General features: G+C 44.3%; 1 protein-coding gene across 5 annotated transcripts in view; it reads right to left on the bottom strand.

The window, feature by feature from the left end:
* zgc:172136 (uncharacterized protein LOC566376 homolog) overlaps nt 1-26,717 on the bottom strand; it is a 128,450-nt gene that overhangs the window by 62,325 nt on the left and 39,408 nt on the right. For 3 of the 5 annotated variants that reach the window (XM_063056619.1, XM_063056622.1, XM_063056618.1), the window contains exons 2-3: nt 6,943-7,150; nt 1,993-2,067 (exon numbers count right to left, since the gene is read on the bottom strand). In XM_063056619.1, the coding sequence (XP_062912689.1) occupies nt 1,993-2,067; nt 6,943-7,038 (171 nt within the window). In that variant the 5' untranslated portion in view covers nt 7,039-7,150. Of the gene's footprint in view, nt 1-1,992; nt 2,068-6,942; nt 7,151-14,253; nt 16,153-26,717 lie in introns of those variants that run through there. The other 2 variants (XM_063056620.1, XM_063056623.1) reach the window with 2 other exon arrangements.

Here is a 26,717-nt window from a genome sequence, read left to right on the forward strand (position 1 = left end):
CCTGGCAGCACTGTGAGAATCATGTTCTTTGATTTCTCCAGTGCCCTTAACACCATATAACCTGCTTTACTAGGGAGTAAGCTCACGGAGATGCAGGAGATGCTCCTCTAGCGTCCTGGATTACAGACTACCTGTCCAAATGGCCACAGTACGTGAGATTGCAGAGCTGTGTATCAGATACTGTGGTCAGCAGCACAGGGGCACCTCAGGGGACTTCCTGTTTACCGTCTACACTTTGGACTTCAGGTGCAACTTGGAGCCCTGCCACCTGCAGAAGATTTTGGGTGATTCAGCCGTTGTGGGCTGTATAAACCGGGGTCAAGAGGCTGAGTACAGAACAGTGGTGGACAACTTTGTTGAGTGGTGTGGGCTGAAGCACCTACAACTCAACATCACTAAGACAAGGGAGTTGGTGGTGGACTTCAGGAAGGTGAAAGCACCCTGCATTCCCATCTCCATCAAGGGAATGGATGTGGAAGTTGTCTGGGACTACAAATACCTGGGAACTCACCCAGACAATAAACTGAACTGGACTGAAAATCCAGGGGCTCTGTACAAGAAGGGACAGAGCTAATGGTACTTTCTGAGGAGGCTTCGGTCATTCAATGTCTGTGGTACTATGCCGCAGATGTTCTACAACTAAGTGGTGGCCAGCATAATATTCTACGCTGCAGTCTGCTGGGATAGCAGGGTGAAAGCAGCTGATGCCAAGAAGATCGATAAGCTCATCAGGAAGGCTGGTTCTGTACTGGTAGTGGAACTGGATTTCCTGGTGGTTGTGTTTGAGAGGAGGATGCTGCAGATCTTTGGGCACAGATCTCAGAAAAAGCAACACAACGGACTTTTAACATCATAAACCAGTGAGTTATTTGTTATGTCTCCCCTCTCGCTGTGAAACAGGGACATCTCTTTCTCCTTATTAGGGAGAGAGCGAGAGAGAGAGAGCCTGTGATATGTCGAGTGCCGGGTGAACAATGTAGTCTTTGGGGTAACTTCAAGTCTGTGTCTTTACTGTTGCTTTGCTCATACTTGAGTGCTTGATGGTGGGTGCTGATGCTTCTTTTTTGCCGGTGGAGGGAGGGGGGATTGTTGTTTGCTGCTGCTTACAGAGGGAGGGGAGCTGGGGGACACTTTGGGGTTCTCATATTTAACTGTCATAGAACATAGAACAGTACAGCACAGTACAGGCCCTTCGGCCCACGATGTTGTGCCGACCCTTAAACCTTGCCTCCCATATAACTCATTCATCCTTTGAGGGCACTCCTCTGATTTTCGTGGATGGTTGCAAAGAAAAAGCTTTTCAGAATGTATATGTTTCTCTGACATTAAATGTACCTTTGAAACCTTTGAAGCCACGGAGCATTATGGACAATCCCTCCCACCCCCTCCATGACACAATGGACAAACAGAGGAGCACCTTTAGTAACAGGTTGATTCCACTGAGGTGCACCACTGAATGTCACAGGAGATCCTTTCTCCCTGTGGCTATACCACTCTACAACTACTCCTCCCTAAGGATATAAGTACTGTACATGGTTTCATTGCACATCTGTATTTTGCACTATTACTTTTTAATGCACATTTTGTAGTTTTTGTACCTCAATGCTTACATTTTGAATGTTGAAGTATATAATTGTGACTAAGCAATCTTGCAAAAATAATTTCCTTTGGAATAAATAAAGTTTTATCTTATCCAGAGGAAAGCCATGCAGTCACAGGGAGAACATACACACTCCTTACAGGCAGTGGCTGCAATTTGACCCTGACCACTGGTGTTTTTGCAGGGAGGTGCATACTTGGAATGAGCTGCCAAGTAGTTAAGGTGGGCACAGTAGAGACACTTGCATTGATAGATGGTTTGGAGACCTATGTTCAATGTTTGTGATAGGCCCAAGGGCCTGTTTCCATCACTGAAAAGATGTTTGATAGGAAAGGTTGCAAGATTTATAAGCCAAATTCAGGTGAATGGAACTAGCTCAGAAGCCACCTTACCTTTGCCTTTTTTGTGCTGTTTGACTCTAAGATTCTGAGACATAGACTGACAGACATTTGCAGGGGGAATTGGACCTAGAGCAACAATAATATGGTACAGATAAAGAACTAAATAAATAAATAAACAAACAAACACAGCCAGCGACTGTTTCCCAGAGCGGAAATGGCTGATACAAGGGGGCATAATTTTAAGCTGATTGAAGGGAGGTTTCGAGGGTATACATGTCAGAGGTGTGTTCTTTTCCTCTGTGCCTGTGAACCCATGTACACTACTTCACTTTCTCTTCTTTTTCGTATTATTTTTGCACTTATTATTGAATTTAATTTATGTATCTATTTCTTATTGTAATTTATATGGGTTGCAATGTACTGTTGCCACCCAAACAACAAATTTCACAATATACATCAGTGATATTAAACCTGATTCTGATACACAGAGAGTGGTGGGTGCGTGGAGGGATGCTGGTAAAGGCAGATACATTAGGGGCATGTAAGAATCTCTTAGCCAGGCACATGGATGATTGAAAAAAAAGGAAGGATATGTAGGAGGAAAGGGTTAGCTTGATACTAGAGTTACTTTCAAGATCAGCACAATATTGTGGGCTGAAGGGCCTATACTGTGCTGTAATGTTTCATGTTCTAAATAAGTAAAGAGCTCTTTGAAATTATTGTGGGAGCTCACACCATTTGATGCATGATATATACGTATCAGTATCAAACCGAAAGGAGAAGGTGACAGAGGACAATGGGCAGGCAAAAAATTTACGGATTAAGCAAGTTATTACATGCTCAGAGAGATCTGGGGATTCTTGTAAACAAAACACACAAGGGATTGAAAGGCAACTAGTAAGTTCTCCTGATTTGCGAAAGGGCTGGGGAACAGGAAATGGAAGTCTTGCATTTGCAAAACAGCTGGGAACAGGAGAAGGTCGCTGCTGGAATACAGTTAACACTAAATACTTCCCTTGCCTGGTGTGCTCTGAGGATTCCTGGGGCTGAAGGATCATTCTTAGATCAAGATCGAGATCTGAACTGCTTTTTAAAATATGTTATTATTTTATTTATTGAGATAGTGTTGAATCTGGCCCTTCAAGTCAGACTGCCTAGTAACCCCCCCTCCCGCCCCAATTTAACACTAGCCAAATCACAGGACAATTTACAATGACCAGCACGTCTTTGGACTGTGGGAGGAAACCAGAGCCCCCAGAGAAAACCCACACAATCACAGGAAGAATGTACAAACTCCTTACAGGCAGTGGCAGGAATTGAACCTGGGTTGCTCTACAGTAAAGCGTTGTGCTAACCACTAGTCTGCCCTTTTTTGTCAGTCTCCAGTACACAAGAAAATGATTGTTAGTCCAGCTCCAATGCAACATAAAAGTATAATGAGCATAAAGAACACCGACACAATAAACATAATAATTATCAACTCAATCACATAGACTGACTGAATGTACACAAAGTGATCCTAGGCACAGGAATGTCTGTACTTAAGGTGACTGACAGGAAATGATAAAGTTGTGGTGGTGGGGAGTGTGTTGGGGTGGGTTAATGGGAGGAGGTATTAATCAGCCTCACGGCTTGCAGGAAGTAACTGCTTTTGAGTCTGGTGGTCCTGGTATCACTGCTACGTAGCCTCTTCCCCGATGGGAGTGGGACGAACATGAGCAAGGTGGGTGGGATCCTTGGTGATATTGTTAGGAGAGGAGATATACTATCAGGTGTTCTCTCAATGAACAGCACTAACTTCTCAGAAGCATTGACTAGGTAACTCAGAGACGTCATTTACCCTACAACTAAGAGTGGTATTTTCAGGATAAGGGATTCACAGTTTTGGATTGAGCCGGGAAGCAACTTCTTAAAGGATTGTGAATGTTTGGACAATATCGATGCTCGGTGTCTGCAGGTATTCAAGACTGTCAAGTCTTTGCACCAAAGTATTCCAGAAAAAAAAGGAGTTGACATTAAGGTTCACTTATGATCTTCCTAAAAGATAGAGCAGGCTTGAGAGGCTGTACAAGCCACTCTGAATCATGTTTGTTTTGTTTTTAGTCTGATACAAATTTATTATGTAATAGTTAACCTTTGCAAGTGGCAAAGTTAATTGGCTAACTAAGCTTATCCATACAGAGTCATAGAGCTCTAGAGCATAGAAACAGGCTCTTCAGCCCAGCTAATCTGTGCCAAACTATTATTCTGTTTAATCCCATCGGGACCATAGCCTTCCATACCCTTCTCATCAATGTACCTATGAAAAATTCTCTTAAACATTGAAATCAAACCTACATCCACCACTTCTGCTGGCCGTTCGTTCTACACTCTGAGTGAAGAAATTCTTTCTCATGTTCCCCGAAAACATTTCACTTTTTACCATTAACCCATGATGGCATCCGTTTGTCTGGCGAGATCATGGATTTGCTCCTGGAAGTTTCCAGGGCGCAGGCCTGGGCAAGGTTGTATGGAAGACCAGCAGTTGCCAATGCTGCAAGTCTCCCTTCTCCACGACACCGATGTTGTCCAAGGGAAGGGCAAGGGCCGATAACAGCTTGGCACCAGTCTCATCACAGGAGTTGCCAGAACGAGGTCGAAGGCAACGTCAGACTGCCTTAGGGACTCCAGCTCCGGATTTGTCCTCAGGGTTTACTCCCGAAGCCTTTGCTATGAGTGGGTCTGGCCACAAGGCAGCGGAGGTTTGAAATCAGAGTTTTCCCTCTCTTAGATAGACTGCCTTCCCAGGTTGATGAGCTCCATCTACCCGAAAAGCCAAGAAAATGGCATATAAGGCAGCAAAAGGGAATTGGAAGTTGGATGAGTGGGAAGCTTTTAAAATCCAACAAAAGCTATAAGAAGGGAAAAGATAAAATATGAGGGCAAACTAGCCGATAATATAAAGCAGGATATCAAAAGTTTTTTCTGTTATATAAAGAGTAAACGGGAGCTGAGGGTTGATATTGGACCACTGGAAAATGATGCTGGTGAGGTAGTAATTAATGGAGGACAAAGAAATGGCAGATGAACTTAATAAGTACTTTGCATCAATCTTCACTGTGGAAGACACTAGCAGTGTGCCAGAGGTCTGTGAGTGTCAGGGAGCAGGAGTGAGTATCATTGCTATTACAAAGGAAAAAGTGCTAGGCAAACTCAAAGGTCTTAGGGTGGATAAGTCACCTGGCCAAGATGGATTACATCCCAGAGTCCTGAGAGAGGTTGCTGAAGAGATAACAGATGCATTGGCCATAATCTTTCAAGAATCACTTGATTCTGGTATGGTTCCAGAGGATTAGAAAATTGCAAATGTCACTCCACTCTTTAAGGGAGGAAGGCAAAAGGAAGGAAATCTTCCTTTCTATGCTCTAGAGCTCTATGACTCTGTATGGATAAGCTTAGTTAGCCAATTGACTTTGCCACTTGCAAAGGTTGACTATTACACAATATATAGGCCAGTTAGCCTAACCTCAATGGTTGGGAAAGTGTTGGGAGTCTCTTTTTAAGGATGAGGTTTCGGGGTACTTGGAGACTAATGATAAAGCATGGGAAATCTGTAAAGGGAAATCTTGCCTGACAAATCTGTTTGAGTTCTTCGAGGAAGTAACAAGCAGGTGGACAAAGGAGAGGCAGTGGATGTCATTTACTTGGTTTTTCAGAAGGCATGTGATAAGGTGCTACAAACGAGACTGCATAACAAGATAAAATCCAGTGGTGTTACAGGAAAGATACTGGCATGGATATAGGAATGGCTGGCAGGCAGGAGATAGCAAGTGGGATTAAAGGGGGCTTTTTCTGTTTGGCTGCCAGTGACTAGTGGTGTTCCTCAGAGGTCAGTATTGGGACCGCTACTTTTCACATTGTTTGTCAATGATTTGGAGAATGGAATTCATGGCTTTGTGGCAAAGCTTGTGGATGATACAAAGATAGATGGAGGGGTAGGTAGTGCTGAGGAAGCAATGCGATTGCAGCAGGACCTAGACAAATTGGAAGAATGGGCAAAAAAATGGCAGATGGAATTCAGTGTTGGGAAATGTACGATAATGCATTTTGGTAAAGGAAACAATAGTGCAGACTATTATCTAAATGGGGAGAAGGTTCAAACACCAGAGGTGCAGAGGGATGTAGGAGTCCTCGTGCAAGACTCCCAGAAGGTTAATTTACAGGTTGAGTCTGTGGTAAAGAAGGCAAATGTAATGTTGGCATTTATTTCAAGGGGAATAGAATATAAAAACAAGGAGATAATGCTGAGGCTTTATAAGACACTAGTCAGGCCACATTTGGAGTACTGTCAACAGTTTTGGGCCCCATATCTCAGAAAGGATGTGTTCCCATTGGACAGAGATCAGAAGAGGTTCACAAAGATTATTCTGGGAATGAAGGGGTTAACATATGAGGAGTGCCTGGCAGCTGACTGTACTGACTGGAATTTAGAAAAATGTGGGGGGATCTCATTGAAACCTACCGAATGTTGAAAGGACTAGGTAGGGTGGATGTGGAGAGGATGTTTCCTATGGTGGGGGTATCCAGAACTAGAGGGCACAGCCTCAAAATTGAGGGTGACCTTTTAGAACAGAGGTAAGGAGGAATTCTTTTAGCCAGAGAGTAGTGAATCTGTGGATTGCTCTGCCACAGACTGTGGTGGAGGCCAAGTCGATGTGTATATTTAAGGTGGAAGTTGATTGTTTCCTGATCGGTCAGGGCATCAAAGGATATGGTGAGAAGGCAGGTGAATGGGGTCGAGTGAGATCCGTGATCAGCCACGATGGATTGGCAAAGCAGACTCGATGGGCTGATTGGCCTAATTCTGCCCATGTCTTTGGTCTTGTAACCTCTAGCTCTGGTTTCTATGTGATTAATCAATTTATTGTGATGTGTGCCACTTCAAAATCTCAGAAGATGACAATGACAGAAAATGTCTATTTGCATAAAGCTCTTTGTGGCCACAGAGAAATTCCTACTTACCCCAACCAGGATTTCAAGTTGTTCATTGTTTGGCAGAAGCACAGAAACAATACGTTGGTCTGGCATCATTTTATTCCCCAACGGTTGCCTGCTCATCACAGGCCTGTGAGAAGTCTTTGGTTGAATTAATCTCTATCTGGTTCTATGTTGTCCTCCACAAGTTCTCCTTACCGAATGTCAAACTGCATCCAGCCTGCACTTATCTAGCCTGTCAAATAACACATTTCAGTGTTAATTAATGTAAACAAAACAACCTGTGGACATGTGGGACCAAAGTCAATTAAAGAATCCTGACCACAGATGACGCGCATCTTGTAAGTGTTACACACAGATCTATGACCTCCAGAAAATGAAGGGATGTGGGCATCTTTAACAGAGTTCTGGGAATAATATCGGCAGAAATCTTATCCAAAGTACAGCATCGTAGAAGGCCAAATACAGTCAATGCAGACAATTCAAGTCAAGTCAAGTCACTTTTTATTGTCATTTTGACCATAATTGCTGGTACAGTACACAGTAAAAATGAGACAACGTTTTTCAGGACCATGGTGCTACATGAACAATACAAAAACTACACTGAACTACGTAAAGAAAACAACACAAAACTACACTGGACTACAGACCTACCCAGGACTGCATAAAGTGCACAAAACAGTGCAGGCATTACAATAAATAATAAACAAGACAACAGGCACAGTAGAGGGCAGTAGGTTGGTGTCAGTCCAGGCTCTGGGTATTGAGGAGTCTGATGGCTTGGGGGAAGAAACTGTTACATAGTCTGGTCGTGAGGTTACATAGTCTGGTTATCATGTAGATAATATTGCTGCCAATTTTGAAGAAACTGCAAGCCACCATGTAATACTAAACAGTGAGATGTGTATGGTTCCAGTGGCCCCTGAGTTAATGCTCTGTAAATTGTTTTGTTTCATCTCAGCTACAGAACAAAGTTCATGACAGATATTAATCAGGTATAGATATGTGCAGCTTGTGCTCCAACTTGTAGCAAATAATCTCAATTGCACTTTAGTCAAACACACCATTCAGTAACTCTCAGAGTTATGGAGCGACAACATGCTGAGTTCCAACAGCAGATTGTTTGCTCTCTGGATTCTGGTATCTACAGCCTCTCAAGCCTTCACAAGGCCTGAGCACCCTTTAGCACCTTTATTTCTTTATTTAGCACTTCTTTAGCACCCTTGGTATGTTCCTATCTTTGCAGAAGTCAAACTCCGTTTCACCCAGTATCTACTGCCCTCTGCCCTATGCCCATGGTGCTGCCTCCTGCTATGGGCTTGGTCTTTCTTGGTCTTTATCATTTACCTTCACTGCAGTTTTTCAGTAGTTTTTACACTTTATTCTGCATTGTTATTATTTTACCTTATTCTACTCAATGACTTGTACCTAATAAAGTGGCCTCTGAGTGTATGTTCATGGTCTTCTGCTGCTGTAACCCATCTACTTCAAGATTCAATGTGTCGCTCTTCTGCACATGACTGTTGTAATGTGTGGTTATTTGAGTTACTGTCACCTTCCTGTCAGCTTGAACCAGTGTGGCCATTCTCCTCTGACCTCTCTCATTAACAAGGTATACCACTCACTGTATGTTTTGTTTTTTGCTCCATTCTCTATAAACTCTGAAGACTGTTGTGTATGAAAATCCCAGGAGATCAGCTGTTTCTGAGATACTCAAACCACCCTGTCTGGCACCAACAATCATTCCATGGACAAAGTCACTGCGATCATATTTCTTCCTCATTCTGAAGTTTGCTCTGAAGAACAACTCAACCTCTTGACCATGTCTGCCTGCTTTTATGTATTGAATTGCTACCACGTGATTGTCTGATTAGACATTTGCATTAACAAGTAGGTGTATAGGTGTACCTAATAAAGTGGCTACTGTGTGTAGCTCAATGCACTATGCAATGATTTGATCAGTATAAACCATATGGAAGACAAGCTTCTTGCTGTATCCTGGTGCATGTGACAATAATAAACCATTACTAATTCCAATTCTTTATTGCCAGTGAACATTAAGAGATGAAATACTTGAGGAAGGACCCAGAATAAGACTGGAGAAATATAGAGAGTTTGCAAATGCAGGCAAAGCAATGTCAGAAAGTTATGGAAACACAATGCAAAAAAAATTTTTAATTTTGATATTTTCAAAGCATACTAATTTATGTTGTTATCAGACAAAGGAGATTATATTTCGTAATCCACTCTTACTTTTCCTGTCATCATGCCATCCAGCCCTTGTACTACATGTCAACTACATAACAAGTCCTAACTTAAGATTTGCATTCACAGGCCAAATTCCATTCTTGCTGTTCCTGCAGCCTCCTCCAGTGCTGAAGTCCTGAGGGTCCCGTGTCCTCCCCAATCCAGACCCTGCCACTGACCCACTCTCAGTAGAGCATGGAAACAAACCCTTCTTGTCCATGTCATACCAGGTGCCCCCTGAACTAGTCCCATTTACCTGTGCTTGGCCTTATGTGTACTTATCAACATTACATCTTAGTTTTTTTTACACGGACCAACCATTGCTCTGAGTAGGAAATTTTTTTACGTGGCCTAAAACTTAATGGCACTATAATTATTTTTCTTTTGGAGTACGCACATCAAGTGAACACAAACTACAACTTACAACACAAGTAAATGATGCCAGGTAGTTAAAACAACTGACAAGTACAACTGCAAAAGTAAAATGATTGGCTTAGATGGTGTCAGTGGCTTATTAGCAATGGACTTCCACTTGGTGTTTATTGTTACAATTTGCAACAGTGTTGTAACTTGAAATACTGACAATGTAAATATGTTGAAGCTCTAAAATGTTGTGGCACATGTATCATTTAGAAAATGTATGGATTATATTCATTAACACATAATTAATTACAGGGTATTTCACAATTATATTATACTTTATTGTCGCCAAACAATTGATACTAGAACATACAATCATCAAAGTGATATTTGATTCTGCGCTTCGTGCTCTCTGGAGTACAAATCAATAGTAAATATTAAAAATTAAATTAGAAATTAGAAAAGGGAAAGTAAAGTAGTGCAAAAAAACCCGAGAGGCAGGTCCGGATATTTAGAGGGTATGGCCCAGATCCAGGTCAGGATCCGTTCAGCAGTCTTATCACAGTTGGAAAGAAGCTGTTCCCAAATCTGGCCGTACGAGTCTTCAAGGCCCTGAGCCTTCTCCTGGAGGGAAGAGGGACGAAAAGTGTTGGCTGGGTGGGTCGTGTCCTTGATTATCCTGGCAGCACTACTCCGACAGCATGCGGTGTAAAGTGAGTCCATGGACGGAAGATTGGTTTGTGCGATGTGCTGGGCTGTGTTCACGATCTTCCGCAGCTTCTTCTGGTCTTGGACAGGACAACTTCCATACCAGGTTGTGATGCACCTAAAAGAATGCTTTCTACGGTTTCTGAAAATCATTTCTGAAGTATATTAACAGAATATAAAAGAAAATTTCAGCTGTATGGCAGCAAAGGCTATGTGCATGTGCATGGGAGCATTTCAGTTATTGCGTGGCCATGCATCCATACAACTTAGAGGGAACAGTGTTACTTATCCAAATGTCTTTTGGATGTTGTTCCTGTACCTGCCTGAACTACTTTCTCTAGCTTGCTTCATATATACATCAGCCTCTGCATGAAGATATCATCTCTCAGGTCCCTTTTTAAACTTACCCCTCTCACCCTTATCTATGCCCTCTAGTTTCTTGGTGAAAAAGACTGTGCATTCACCCCACCTTTGTACCTGGAATTTCCTCCCTAAATCTCTCCATTTCCCTACCCATTTCTCTGCTTTTTGCAATGCTCCTTAAACCCCACCTCTTCTGATCAAGTTTCTGGCCCTCTCTCCCAGTATCTCCTTATAGGATCTGTTACTATATAATACCTGTTTTTTATTTCAAAATTAAACTTTATTCATGGCAAAAGAAAAGAGAGTGCACCACTTTTGCATTCAGTAGTGCTACAGTAGTAGTTATGCAATATGAACAAAATCACAGGAAGCAGTCGTTCTACGAAAGCTAAAACAATGCTTTTTTCTGCAGAATGCATTACCTTCAAGCACACAAGTAGTTGCACAAACTTCCCCAATTTACTTTCTAACTCTTGTGACAATTCATGTGAGCAGTGTTTTTTTACAGTATGAGTCCTAATACATATTTTAAAAGTTAATTCATAAAGGCAACCCAGTAATCAGCACACTCAGTTACAATAAGATGTTGCCCATTTAATGACCACATCTCTTGGCCCAACTGCAGACATCCCACCCTGCAAAAACTTATTTCAGAGAGGTAGCACCATCAATTTGCGGGAGACGCCCAGAATTTCCGGGAGAGGTGGGATGTCTCCAATAGAGTAGCTCCTTAGCAGCTTGCCAGCTAGTTTAAATAACGTTAGCTATGCTAATGAACGAATGACACCTGTTGAATGAACTCACCTCAACATGTCTTTTACAGTCTTAACCCACCATGGGCAATAGAAAAGTCACTGTTGCAAACAGTGTAGCGAGCAACACTGTCATTATTTTTGACCCCTATTAGGCAGGGGTACACTTTAGGGTAGTCTGGGGTGATGTACGTTTTATATTTTCTTTTTTTGGAATACTCTCCCATGACGTGCGCGCTCTCTCTGTCTCTCTCTCTCTCTATCTCGCAGTCTCTCTCGCGCGCTCTCTCATGGTCACTCTTGCACTCGCTCTCTCTCACACTCTCGTGCGCGCGCTCTCTCTTTCTCTCTCTTGCACTTGCGTGCTCTCTCACTCTCTCTCACACTCTCTCTTTCAAAAAAATTGATTTTCGGGATATTGTATATAATTTGCGGGCATCAGGGAGCCACTATTAATATGCGGGAGACTCCTGGAACTTCTGGGAAAGGTGGGATGTCTGCAACTGGTCTATACCAACCACAGCTTTCTCCTTGCTCATTCCAGTTGCCCATGTTCAGTCCATAACACTTCAAGGCCTTCCCCTCCATGTACCTAACCAAATATCTCTTAAACACTGCAACTGTGCCTGCCTCAACCACTTCCTCCGTCAGCTCATTCCATGTACTCACTAGCTTCTGTGTACAGTATTTGTCCCTCAGTTATCTTAAATCTCATCTCTCTTACCTTGTACCTGTACTCTCCAGTTTTGGACTCCCCAACTCTAGGTAAAAGACTATGTCCAACTTATCCATTCGCCTCATGATTTTATAAACTTCCATAAGAGGTCACCCCTCATTCTCCTACACTCCAAGGAATAAAGATCCAGTTTGGCCAACTCCTCCCTAAACTTGGGCTCTCTAGTCCAGACAGCATCCTCATAAATCTCTTTTTCACCCTCTCCAGTCTGACAATGCCTTTCCTATAACAGGGTGACTAAAACTGTACACAATACTCCAAGTGGAGCCTCACCAAAGCTTATATAACTGCAACATAATGTCCCTATATCTAAACTCGATGCTCACTCTCATATGGGCATTCTTTTTGTTCTACCCATTTCCCTTCCTAATCCTCTACCACTTAAACCAGACTTGTTTCTGGTGAAGGGACACAGACTTTTAGGAAGAGGCTGGGAGTACACACACAAGTCCTCAATGAGGGGCCAGTAGTGAGCAATTTAAAGGTCACTGAAGGGCCAGTAGTGAGCAATTTAAAGGTCACTGAGGGGCCAGTAGTGAGCAATTTAAAGGCATCAGTATCTTGGAGGATCTATCCTGTGCCCAACACAGGCCCAAGATTCTACTTCGCTAGGAGCTTTACTATGTCACTGAAGACTCTTGCAAATTTCTATGCATTTGTGGTGGAGAGCATTCTGACTGGTATGGAGACTCCAATGCAAACACTAAGGCTGCAGAGGGTTACAGATTCAACCAGTCTATCACAGACACAACCCTCACCACTACTGAAGACATTTTCAAGAAGGTACCATCCTCTTTAAGGACTCTTACAATCCAGAACATGCCCTCTTCTCATTCCTACCATCAGGGAAATGGTATGGGAGCATAAAGAACCACACTCAACAATTCAGAAACAGCTTCATCCCCTCCACCGTCAGACTTGTGAAGAGTCCATAAACACCCCCTTGTTAGTTCACTCTTATTACACTATTTATATATATTCTATTACACTATTTATATATTCTTGTTATTTATAGTAGTTTTATGTCTTTGCACTGTACTGGTGCCACAAAACAATAAATTTCAAATTTCATGTAATCTAGTCAGAGGTAATAATACACACAAGAGAGTCTACAGATGCTGGAAATCCAGAACAACACACACAAAACGCTGGAGGAACTCAGTGGGCCAGGCAGCATCTAACAGAAGTCAATGTTTCAGGCTGAGACCCTTCATCAGTATTGGAAAGAAAGGGGGAGGGAAAAGAAGACAAGCTAGAAGGAGATAGGTGAAGACAGGTGGGTGGGAAAAGGGGAGGGCTGGAGAAGAAGGAATCTGCTAGGAGAGGAGAGTGGACCGGGGAGAAAGGGAAGAAGGAAGGGTACCAAGTGGAGGTGATAGGAGAAGAGGTATGAGGCCAGAGTGGGGAATAGAAGAGGAGGGAAGGGGTGGGGGGGGGGGTAATTGAAAACAATATTACCAGAAGGGGAAATTGATGCTCATGCCATCAGATTGAAGGCTACACAGACAGAACACGAGGTGTTGCTGCTCCTTCACCTGAGAGTGGCTTCATCATGGCAAAACAGGAGGCCATGGACTGACATGTCGGAATGCGAATCAGGAGGGGAATTAAAATGGTTGGCCATGGGAAATTCCACTTTTGCTAGATGGAGCGGAAGTGCCTGATCTCCTGGGATTTTCACACACATCTGGTTTAACATCACATGGCAGCAATACATAATAATAAAACACATGAATTACAGCAAATATATATTAAAAAGTTAAATTAGATAAGTAGTGCAAAAAAGCAGTGAGGCAGAGTTAATATGTTCAATGTTCATTCACAAATCTGACAGTAGAGGGGAAGAAGTGCCTACAATGGAGCTGACTGAGTTCACAAATTTCTACAGGTTACAGCAATCCTGTGCAGTGCCACCAACCACCCCCCCCCCCATACTAGTTGGTGATGCAGTCAGTTAGAATGCTCTCCACAGTACATCTGTAGAAATTTATAACTGTCTTTGGTGACTTACCAAATCTCCTCAAACTCCTAGTGAAGTATCGCCTTCTTTGTAATTTATCAGTATGTTGGGCCCAGGATAGATCCTCAGAGACATTGACACCCAGGAACTTGAAACTCCTCTCTCCACTTCTATTCCCTCAATGACGCCTGTTGTGTGTTCCCTTGTCTTACCCTTCCTGGAGTCCACAATCAGTTCCTTGGTCTTACTGATGTTGAGTTCAACGTTGTTGCTGTGACACCACTCCACCAGCTGATCTGTCTCGCTCCTGTACGTCCTCTCGCCACCATCTGAAATTCTGCCAATGACAGTTCTGCCACGCAGCCATGGCTGTAGAGAGAGTACAGCAGTGGGCTAAGCACACATCCCTGTGGCGTGCCAGTGTTGACTGTCAACCAGAAGGAGATGTAGCTTCCAATCCACACAGATTGTGGTCTGCCGATGAGGAAGTACAGGATCCAGTTGCAGAAGAAGGTACAGAAGCCCAGGTTTTGGTGTTTTTCAATCAGACCTTTCAGACAGCATCCTGACATAAGTATTAGTATTGTCCAAGTAATCCAAAGCCAATGAGATCACATCCGCTGCAGACCTATTGTGGCCATAGGCAAATTGCTGTGGGTCCAGGTCCTTGCTGAGGCAGGAGACGATTCTAGACATAACCAACCTCTTCATCACTGTAGATGTGAGTGCTATTGGACAATAGTTGTTAAGGCAGCTCACCCTGCTCTTAATGGGCACTGGTATAATTGTTGCCCTTTTGAAGCAGCTGGGAAATTCAGATTCCAAGACAGAGATTACAGGGTCACCAGGTGCTGCAGAGATCCTAGCTGTGGTTTTATTCTCCTTTTCAAAGCGAGCATAAAAGGTGTTAGGCTCATCTGGGAGTGAAGCATCACTGATAGTCATGATGTTGGGTTTTGCTTTGTAAGCAGTAAAGGCCTGAAAACCCTACCTGCTAGATATGACGTGCATCTGATTCCGCCTCCCACCCTGTTCAGAATTGTTCCTTTGCTCTTGAGATAGCCCTCCACAGTTCATACCTGGCCTTCTTGTATGGTCCTGGATCACCAGTCCCAAATGCCACAGATCTAGCTCTCAGCAGACGTCAAACCTCCTGGTTTATCCACAGCTTTGGGTATGTACAGTAAGTTCTGGTAGGGACATACTCATTCACACAAGTTTAAAGAAGTCAGTGACAGCTGTGGTGTATTCATTCATACTCGAAGATGAATCCCTGAATACAGTCCAGTCCACTGACTCAAAGCAGTCATGTGCCTCCCTTCCTGGTCCTCACTACTGGTGCTGCAGTCTTCAGTCTCTGCAGATACTCAGGGAGTAGAAGTACAGCCAGGTGATCAGACTTTCTGAAGTGAGGGTGTGGGATAGCACAGTAGGCTCTCTTGATGGCGGTGTAGCAGTGGTCCAGTGTGTTGTTTCCTCTGGTAGTACAAGTGATATGTTGGTAGTAATTATTTAGAGACTTTTTCACACTAGCCTGGTTTAAATCCCCCCAAAATGATGGGGAAGACCTCAAGTGCACTGTTTCATGCCTGTTGATTACATCGTTCAGTTTGCCTGTTTTACACTGTGGTACACTGCTACTGTACATGGCTGAAAACTCCTGTGTCAAATAAAATGGACGACACTTGACCATGAGGTGTTCCAAGTAGGGTGAGCAGTACCGCTCCGTTTGTATACCACAGGGAGTTTATCATAAAGCATAGTCCACCTCCTCTGCCTTGGAAATATTCAGCAATCCTATCTTGGTGGTGAATTCTGAAGCCAACAAGCTGTGTCGCTGCATCTGGAATGGTGGAAGATAGTCAAGTCTCCATAAAACAAAAAACACAACAGGACCTAAAGTCTCTCTGATACAGCCATCTTGCTCTGTAATTTTCGATTTTGTTACCGGAGAATGTACATTTGCCAGTAGTGGGAGTCAGAACCCTCATCTCCTTAACGAAATTTTAAACCAGCGCGACATCCTTTCTGCATTTGCAACCAGAGACTGCCATTCAAGCAGCTTAAAACCATGTTACTTATTATATAGTCCACAGCTATAGCTGTGGATTTCAGCTGTAGCGGTATAAAACAGGAGGATTTGATGATTTCCATCTGAACTGCTCACACGAGCTGCCTTTTCAATGGCGCCCTGGAAGTGAAAAAAGTCTCTCGAACTTACAGTGAATGGTGTGAAAAACAAAAACATCCAGTGAGCAGCAGTTCTGTGGGCAAAAATGCTTTGTTAATCAGAAAGGTCAGAGGAGAATGGCCAGACTGGTTCAAACTGACAGGAAAGTGACAGTAACTCAAATAACCACACGTTACCCTGAAGTGGATGGGCTGGATGGAATACAGCAGCAGACGATCACACTGGGCTCTACTCTTATACCAAATAAAGTGATCACTGAGTGTCTTCCTCCCAATAAAATCTGACATTTCATGTACAAACTCCACAGAAAACGTGTCTGGTTGAAAAGTCAGACAGGTTCTCTCCTTACAGAACAACTCTGGATTCAGTTTCCAGTCAGCTGCTTGCTTCAAAGTTGTTTTGTTGTGTGAGCAATTAAATTTAACAGGGTTTTTAAAGAACCGGAAGTAGCCAGCATGTGTAAACACTACATCTATCATTTCTTCAGAGTTTACAGTCACACCTGCCCAACTACTCACTGTGACCAACATCACACCATGTTAGATAAAAGAGTTGTTGTAGGAAAGGACAGAGATATCAGAGTCAGATTTAAAATCAGTGACACTGAAATTTGTTGATGTTTTCTGGCAGCAGTACAGTGCCATCATAAAAATGTAATATTCATTACAATAAGATATATGTATAAAATCTTTGGAGCATAGAAGGTTGAGGGGGGACTTGATAGAGGTATTTAAAATTATGAGGGGGATTGATAGAGTTGACGTGGATAGGCTTTTTCCATTGAGAGTGGGAGAGATTCAAACAAGAGGACATGAGTTGAGAGTTAAAGGGCAAAAGTTTAGGGGTAACATGAGGGGAAACTTCTTTACTCAGAGAGTGGTAGCTGTGTGGAATGAGCTTCCAGCAGGAGTGGTTGAAGCAGGTTCGATGTTGTCGTTTAAAGTTAAATTGGATAGATATATGGACAGGAAAGGAATGGAGGGTTATGGGCTGAGTGCAGGTCGGTGGGACTAGGTGAGAGTAAGAGTTCGGCACGGACTAGAAGGGCCAAGATGGCCTGTTTCTGTGCTGTAATTGTTATAAAAACATTAAATGAGGAAGTGAAAAAGAGAGTAAATATACTGGGGTAGTGTTCATGGGTTCATTGTCCATTCAGAAATCTGATGAGGGAGGAGAAGAAGCTGTTCCCAAACCTATGAGTAAATTCTTCAGGCTCCTGTACCTCCTTTCTAATGACCACATGTCCTGGGTAACGGGGGCCTTTAATGACGGATACCATCTTTTTGAGGCATCACCATAATGAATCACCTGAATATTTCCCAATCACCAAACGGCCAAATGCATGGTCTTCAGAACCAAAAGGATTTATAGCTGAAGATGATCTGGACTCGCTATGTTTGTTCTGCTTAATAGGGTAATGGTGCTGTAGATAATGCAATTGTGTGACCTTCAGTGCTGTGTTGAGTATATACGGGGGGGGGGGCGCGGTTGCTGGGGTGGAGCAGGTCAGGGAGCTGATAGGGCCAAGTGCAACGTATCATTAAGTAAATAAAATCATAATGAGATAGAACGTGAAGTAGAGTCCAACGTACCATACTAGGGAACTATTTAATCGTCTTATAACAGTGAATAACTTTCTGCTGCCTTATTCCATATTTTGCCTGCAAACAGCAGATCAGTAAGGGTTATTCAGGTCTGAGAATGGATATTAAAGTGCCCTGATCAGGTTCCACTTGGTTTCTGATTAGTGACCAGAAGCAAAAGTTCAACAATGTCTCTGCTCTCTGGCCCAGAAACTGCAGCTAGTTGTTGAAACCCCCCACACCACCCCTCCCCAACCACCTATTCCAGGTTTTCAGTAATTAACCTCATCTGCAGTGAAGAATGTCAGGAATGCTGGTAGACATCTCAAGATCCAAAGAATAGCTATTAAAGGCTCATGTAATAAACAGTGGTGCCTACTTCAAAAAACCTTTTATTTACCTTGATCACAAAACCAAATTAAGTCAGTGAACCTTAACTCAAAGGCTGCATTCATTAAGATAGCAGAGAGAACATTAAACTGCGGCGATCATTACTCCCAAATTACAGTATATTAACCAATTTATCATGATTTCACTGATCCAAGACGCAGGAATTCACTGTAACCGAGTCCCATTTGGTGTCTACCAGATGTTTTGAGAGTTTCATCCCTGTTTTCAGAGACAATTAATTATTTGGTGCGGAGGCCCCCAAACTGCTGGCTTCAAGAGTATAAATAAAGCAGTTCTGTTAGTGCCAGTGAAGTTTAATAATCTTCTTGCACTTGTTACATACTGTATGCTTAAAGCTGTCTCTGTAGTTTTGTGTGTGTACAACACGCATCAAAAGCGTGAAGAACTCAGGTTAGGCAGCATGTATGATACTTTAAAAATTAAGTTACATTTTAAAAAGTTCAGTCACCTGCACTCTGAGTAAAAGAATAGTTTGACACATCTCTTTTAAACTGTCATTTGACATTTCTGCCTTGGGAGAAACATTCTGACTGTCTACCCCATCCAAACCTCTCATAATCTTATAAATTTCTATCTGGTTGCCTATGATTTTACTATGCTCCAAAGTGAAACCAAGTTTACCTAATCTTTCCTAAGAATCTATGCCCTCTAATCCAGGCAGCCTTCTCTTCTGTCCCTTTCCAAAGCGCCCATCCACACCGCACACCCACAATAAAGAGGCAACCAGAACTGCAAGTGCATTGAGGTAGGACTATGTAATGCCTCAGAGAATAAAGTGCTACATCTACAGAGAAAGCGCAGTAGAGAAAATAAGTTCAAGGTGAGTTTAATTTGTCACAAAAATAGGAAGATACAGTGAAATGGGTTGTTTGTGTTAATGATTAACACAATCTGAGAATGTCCACAGCGCAGCTCGCCAGGGTTCCAGTAACAATATAACGTGCCCACAACTTACTAACTCACAGTGTGCCCACAACTTACTAACTCACACCGTGCCCACAACTGACTAACTCACAGCGTGCCCACAATTTACTAACTCGAACTCACAGCGTGCCAACTGACTAACTCTAACTCACACCATACCCACCACTTGTAACTTGAGCTCACAGCGTACCCACAACTGACTAACTCAAACTCACACTGTGCACACAATTCACTAACTCGAACTCACAGCGTGCCCACATCTGACTACCTCGAACTCACACGGTGCCCACAACTGACTAATTCGAACTCACAGTGTGCCCACTACTAACTCAAACTCACACCGTGTCGACAACTGACTAACTCGAACTCACACTGTGCCAACAACTGACTATCTCGAACTCACACCGTGCCCACAAATAACTCAAACTCACACTGTGCCCACAACTGACTAACACTAAAAATCACAGCGTGCCCACAACTAACTCGAACTCACACCGTGCCCAAAACTGACTAACTCGAACTCACACCGTGCCCACAGCTTACTAACATGAACTCACTCCGTGTCCACAACTGACTAACTCGAATTCACACCGTCCACAGAACTTACTAACTCTATAACTCACACCGTGCTCACAACTTACTAACACTATAACTCACACAGTGCCCACAACTTATAACTTGAACTCACAGCGTACCCACAACTGACTAAGTCAAACTCACACCGTGCCCACAATTCACTAACTCGAACTCACGGCGTGCCCACAACTGACTAACCATAATTCACAGTGTACCCACAACTGACTAACTCTAACTCACACCGTGACCACAACTTACAAACTCACACCGTGCCCAAAACTGACTAACTCACACATTGCCCGCAACTTACTAACTCACAGCATACCCACAGCTGACTAACTCTAAATCACATCGTGCCCACAACTAACTCACACGATGCCCACAACTTACTAACTCACAGTGTGCCCACAACTTACTAACTCTAACTCACAGCTGACTAACTCTAACTCACCTCGTGCCCACAACTTACTAACTCGAACTCACAGCGTGCCCGCAACTGACTAACTCTAACACACAGCATGCCCACAGCTGACTAACTCTAATTCATACCGTGCCCACAACTTACTAACTCGAACTCACAGCTTGCCCACAACTGACTAACTCTAACTCACACTATGCCCACAACTTACTAACTCGAACTCACAGTGTGCCCACAACTGACTAACTCTAACTCACACCATGCCCACCACTTGTAACTTGAGCTCACAGCGTACCCACAACTGACTAACTCAAACTCACACCGTGCACACAATTCACTAACTCGAACTCACAGCGTGCCCACATCTGACTACCTCGAACTCACACAGTGCCCACAACTGACTAATTCGAACTCACAGCGTGCCCACTACTAACTCAAACTCACACCGTGCCAACAACTGACCATCTCGAACTCACACCGTGCCCACAACTTACTAACTCACACCGTGCCCACAACTTTCTAACGCTAACTCACAGCATGCCCACAGCTGACTAACTCTAACTCACACCGTGCCCACAACTGACTAACTCACACTGTGCCCACAACTAACTCACAGCGTGCCCACAACTTACTAACTCTAACTCACAGCATGCCCACAACTAACTCTAACTCACACCCTGCCTACAACTTACCAACTCACAGCGTGCCCACAACAGACTAACTCTAACTCACACTGTGCCTACAACTTACTAACTCACAGCATGCCCACAATTTACTAACTCTAACTCACATGCCCACAGCTGACTAAATCTAACTCACACCGTACCCACAACTTACTAACTCAGTGTGCCCACAACTGACTAACTCTAACTCACAGCGTCCCCACAACTTACTAACTCACACCGTGCCCACAACTGAATAACTCACACTGTGCCCACAACTGACTAACTCACACAGTGCCCACAAGTTACTCACACCGTGCCCACAACTTACTAACTCACAGCATACCCACAATAGACTAACTCCAACTCACACAGTGCCCACAAGTTACTAACTCACAGCATGCCCACAACTTACTAACTCTAACTCACAGCATGCTCACAGCTGACTAACTCTAACTCACCTCGTGCCCACAACTTACTAACTCGAACTCACAACGTGCCCACAACTAACTCTAACTCACACCGTGCCCACAACTTGCTAACTCTAACTCACAGCATGCCCACAGCTGACTAACTCTAACTCACACCGTGCCCACAACTGAATAACTCACACTGTGCCCACAACTGACTAACTCACACTGTGCCCACAAGTTACTCACACCGTGCCCACAACTTACTAACTCACAGCATACCCACAACAGACTAACTCCAACTCACACAGTGCCCACAAGTTAGTAACTCACAGCATGCCCACAACTTACTAATACTAACTCACAACATGCCCACAGCTGACTAACTCTAACTCACACCGTACCCACAACTTACTAACTCAGTGTGCCCACAACTTACTAACTCACAGCGTCCCCACAACTGACTAACTCACAGCGTGCCCACAACTGACTAACTCACAGCGTGCCCACAACTGACTAACTCACAGCGTGCCCACAACTGACTAACTCTAACTCACAGCATGCCCACAACTAACTATAACTCACAGCGTGCCCACAACTTACTAACTCACAGTGTGCCCACAACTTACTCACACCCTGCCCGCAACTTACTAACTCACAGTGTGCCCACAACTTGCTAACTCTAACTCACAGCATGCCCACAACTGACTAACTCTAACTCACACTGTGCCTACAACTTACTAACTCACAGCATGCCCACAATTTACTAACTCTAACTCAGATGCCCACAGCTGACCAAATCTAACTCACACCGTACCCACAACTTACTAACTCACAGTGTGCCCACAACTGACTAACTCTAACTCACATCGTCCCCACAATTTACTAACTCACAGCGTGCCCACAACTGACTAACTCTAACACACAGCATGCTCACAGCTGACTAACTCTAACTCATACCATGCCCACAACTTACTAACTCGAACTCACAGCGTGCCCACAACTTACTAACTCTAACACACAGCATGCCCACAGCTGACTAACTCTAACTCATACCGTGCCCACAACTTACTAACTCGAACTCACAGCTTGCCCACAACTGACTAACTAACTCACACTATGCCCACAACTTACTAACTCGAACTCACAGTGTGTCCACAACTGACTAACTCTAACTCACACCATGCCCACCACTTGTAACTTGAGCTCACAGCGTCCCCACAACAGACTAACTCTAACTCACACTGTGCCTACAACTTACTAACTCACAGCATGCCCACAATTTACTAACTCTAACCCACATGCCCACAGCTGACTAACTCTAACACACAGCATGCCCACAGCTGACTAACTCTAACTCATACCGTGCCCACAACTTACTAACTCGAACTCACAGCTTGCCCACAACTGACTAACTCTAACTCACACCGTGCCCACAACTTACTAACTCGAACTCACAGTGTGCCCACAACTGACTAACTCTAACTCACACCATGCCCACCACTTGTAACTTGAGCTCACAGCGTACCCACAACTGACTAACTCAAACTCACACCGTGCACACAATTCACTAACTCGAACTCACAGCATGCCCACATCTGACTACCTCGAACTCACACGGTGCCCACAACTGACTAATTCGAACTCACAGCGTGCCCACTACTAACTCAAACTCACACCGTGTCGACAACTGACTAACTCGAACTCACACCGTGCCCACAACTAACTCGAACTCACACTGTGCCCACAACTGACTAACACTAAAAATCACAGCGTGCCCACAACTAACTCGAACTCACACCGTGCCCAAAACTGACTAACTCGAACTCACACCGTGCCCACAGCTTACTAACATGAACTCACTCCGTGTCCACAACTGACTAACTCTACCTCACACCATGCCCACAACTGACTAACTCTAACTCACACTGTGCCAACAATTTACTAACTCGAATTCACACCGTGCCCACAACTTACTAACTCGAATTCACACCGTCCACAGAACTTACTAACTCTATAACTCACACCGTGCTCACAACTTACTAACACTATAACTCACACCGTGCCCGCAACTTATAACTTGAACTCACAGCGTACCCACAACTGACTAAATCAAACTCACACCGTGCCCACAACTAACTAACTCCCAGCGTGCCCACAACTGACTAACTCTAACTCACAGCGTGCCCGCAACTTACTAACTATAACTCACAGCGTGCCCACAGCTTACTAACTCACAGCGTGCCCACAACTGACTAACTCACACCGTGCCCACAACTTACTAACTCACACCGTGCCTACAACTTACTAACTCTAACTCACAGCATGCCCACAGCGGACTAACTCTAACTCACACCGTGCCCACAACTTACTAACTCACACCGTGCCCACAACTTACTAACTGACAGCATGCCCACAACTGACTAACTCACACCATGCCCACAACTTACACACACCGTGCCCAAAACTTACTAACTCACAGCGTGCCCACAACTTACTACCTCTCACAGCATGCCCACAGCTGACTAACTCTAACTCACACTGTGCCCACAACTGACTACCTCACACCGTGCCCACAACTTACTAACTCACAGTGTGCCCACAACTTACTAACTCACACTGTGCCCACAACTGACTAACTCACACCATGCCCACAACTTACACACACTGTGCCCACAACCTACTAACTCACAGCGTGCCCACAACTGACTAACTCACAGCGTGCCCACAACTTACTAACAACATGCCCACAACTTACTAACTCACAGCGTGCCCAAAACTTACTGACTCTAACTCACACCGTGCCCACAACTTACTAACTCACAGTGTGCCGACAACTTACTAACTCACACTGTGCCCACAACTGACTAACTCACACCATGCCCACAACTTACACACACTGTGCCCACAACTTACACACACTGTGCCCACAACTTACACACTGTGCCCACAACCTACTAACTCACAGCGTGCCCACAACTAACTAACAACATGCCCACAACTTACTAACTCACAGCGTGCCCACAACTAACTAACATGCCCACAACTTACTAACTCACAGCGTGCCCACAACTTACTAACTCACAGTGTGCCCACAACTTACTAACTCACAGCGTGCCCACAACTTACTAACAACATGCCCACAACTTACTAACTAACAACATGCCCACAACTTACTAACTCACAGTGTGCCCACAACTTACTAACTCACACTGTGCCCACAACTGACTAACTCACACCGTGCCCACAACTTACACACACTGTGCCCACAACCTACTAACTCACGGCGTGCCCACAACTGACTAACTCACACCGTGCCCACAACTTACTAACTCACAGTGTGCCCACAACTTACTAACTCACACCATGCCCACAACTTACACACACTGTGCCCACAACTTACACACACTGTGCCCACAACTTACACACTGTGCCCACAACCTACTAACTCACAGCGTGCCCACAACTTACTAACTAACAACATGCCCACAACTTACTAACTCACAGCGTGCCCAAAACTTACTGACTCTAACTCACACCATGCCCACAACTTACCAACTCACAGCGTGCCACAACTGACTAACTCTAACTCACACCATGGCCACAACTTACTAACTCGAACTCCCAGCGTGCCCACAACTGACTAACTCTAACTCACAGCGTACCCACAACTGACCAACTCTAACTCACACCGTGCCCACAACTGACTGACAGCGTGCCCTCAACTTATTAACTCTAACTCACAGCATGCCCACAGCTGACTAACTCTAACTCATACCGTGCCCACAACTTACTAACTCGAACTCACAGCTTGCCCACAACTGACTAACTCTAACTCACACCATGCCCACAACTGACTAACTCAAACTCACAGTGTGCCCACAACTGACTAACTCCCAGCATGCCCACAACTGACTAACTCTAACTCACACTGTGCCCACAACTTACTAACTATAACTCACAGCGTGCCCACAACTGACTTTACTCTAACTCACACCGTGCCCACAACTAACTCACAGCGTGCCCACAACTTACTAACTCTAACTCACAGCATGCCCACAGCTGACCAACTCTAACTCACACCATGCCCACAACTTACCAACTCACAGCGTGCCACAACTGACTAACTCTCACTCACACCATGGCCACAACTTACTAACTCGAACTCACAGTGTGCCCACAACTGACTAACTCAAATTCACACCGTGCCCACAATTTACTAACTCGAACTCCCAGCGTGCCCACAACTGACTAACTCTAACTCCCAGCGTGCCCACAACTGACTAACTCTAACTCACAGCGTACCCACAACTGACCAACTCTAACTCACACCGTGCCCACAACTGACTGACAGCGTGCCCTCAACTTATTAACTCTAACTCACAGCATGCCCACAGCTGACTAACTCTAACTCATACCGTGCCCACAACTTACTAACTCGAACTCACAGCTTGCCCACAACTGACTAACTCTAACTCACACCATGCCCACAACTGACTAACTCAAACTCACAGAGTGCCCACAACTGACTAACTCCCAGCATGCCCACAACTGATTAACTCTAACTCACACTGTGCCCACAACTTACTAACTATAACTCACAGCGTGCCCACAACTGACTTTACTCTAACTCACACCGTGCCCACAACTAACTCACAGCGTGCCCACAACTTACTAACTCTAACTCACAGCATGCCCACAGCTGACCAACTCTAACTCACACTGTGCCCACAACTTACTAACTGACAGCATGCCCACAACTCACACTGTGCCCACAACTGACTAACTCACACCATGCCCACAACTTACACACACCGTGCCCACAACTTACTAACAGCGTGCCCACAACTTACTGACTCAGTGTGCCCACAACTTACTGACTCACAGCGTGCCCACAACTGACTAACTCAAACTGACACCGTGCCCACAACTTATAACTTGAACTCACCAGGTGTCCACAACTTACTAACTCGAACTCACACCGTGCCAACAACTTACTAACTCGAACTCACACCGTGTCTACAATTCACTAACTCTATAACCTGCAGCGTGCCCACAATTTACTAACTCAAACTCACACTGTGTCCACAACTGACTATCTCTATAACTCACACCGTGCATACAACTTATAACTTGAACTCACACCGTGCCCACAACTGACTAACTCACACCATGCCCACAAGTTACTAACTCACAGCATGCCCTCAACTTACTAACTCACAGCGTTCCCACAACTTACTAACTCACAGCGTGCCCACAACTTACTAACTCTAACTCACAGCATGCCCACAGCTGACTAACTCTAACTCACACCATGCCCACAACTTACTAACTCACAGCGTGCTCACAACTTACTAACTCTAACTCACACCGTGTCCACAACTGACTAACTCGAACTCACACCGTGCCCACAACTGACTAACTCGAACTCATAACGTGTCCACAACTAACTCGAACTCACAATGTACCCGCAACTGACTAACTTGAACTCACAGCATGCC

Source organism: Mobula hypostoma, chromosome 8, assembly GCF_963921235.1.
Source record: "Mobula hypostoma chromosome 8, sMobHyp1.1, whole genome shotgun sequence".
Classification (NCBI taxonomy): domain Eukaryota; kingdom Metazoa; phylum Chordata; class Chondrichthyes; order Myliobatiformes; family Myliobatidae; genus Mobula; species Mobula hypostoma.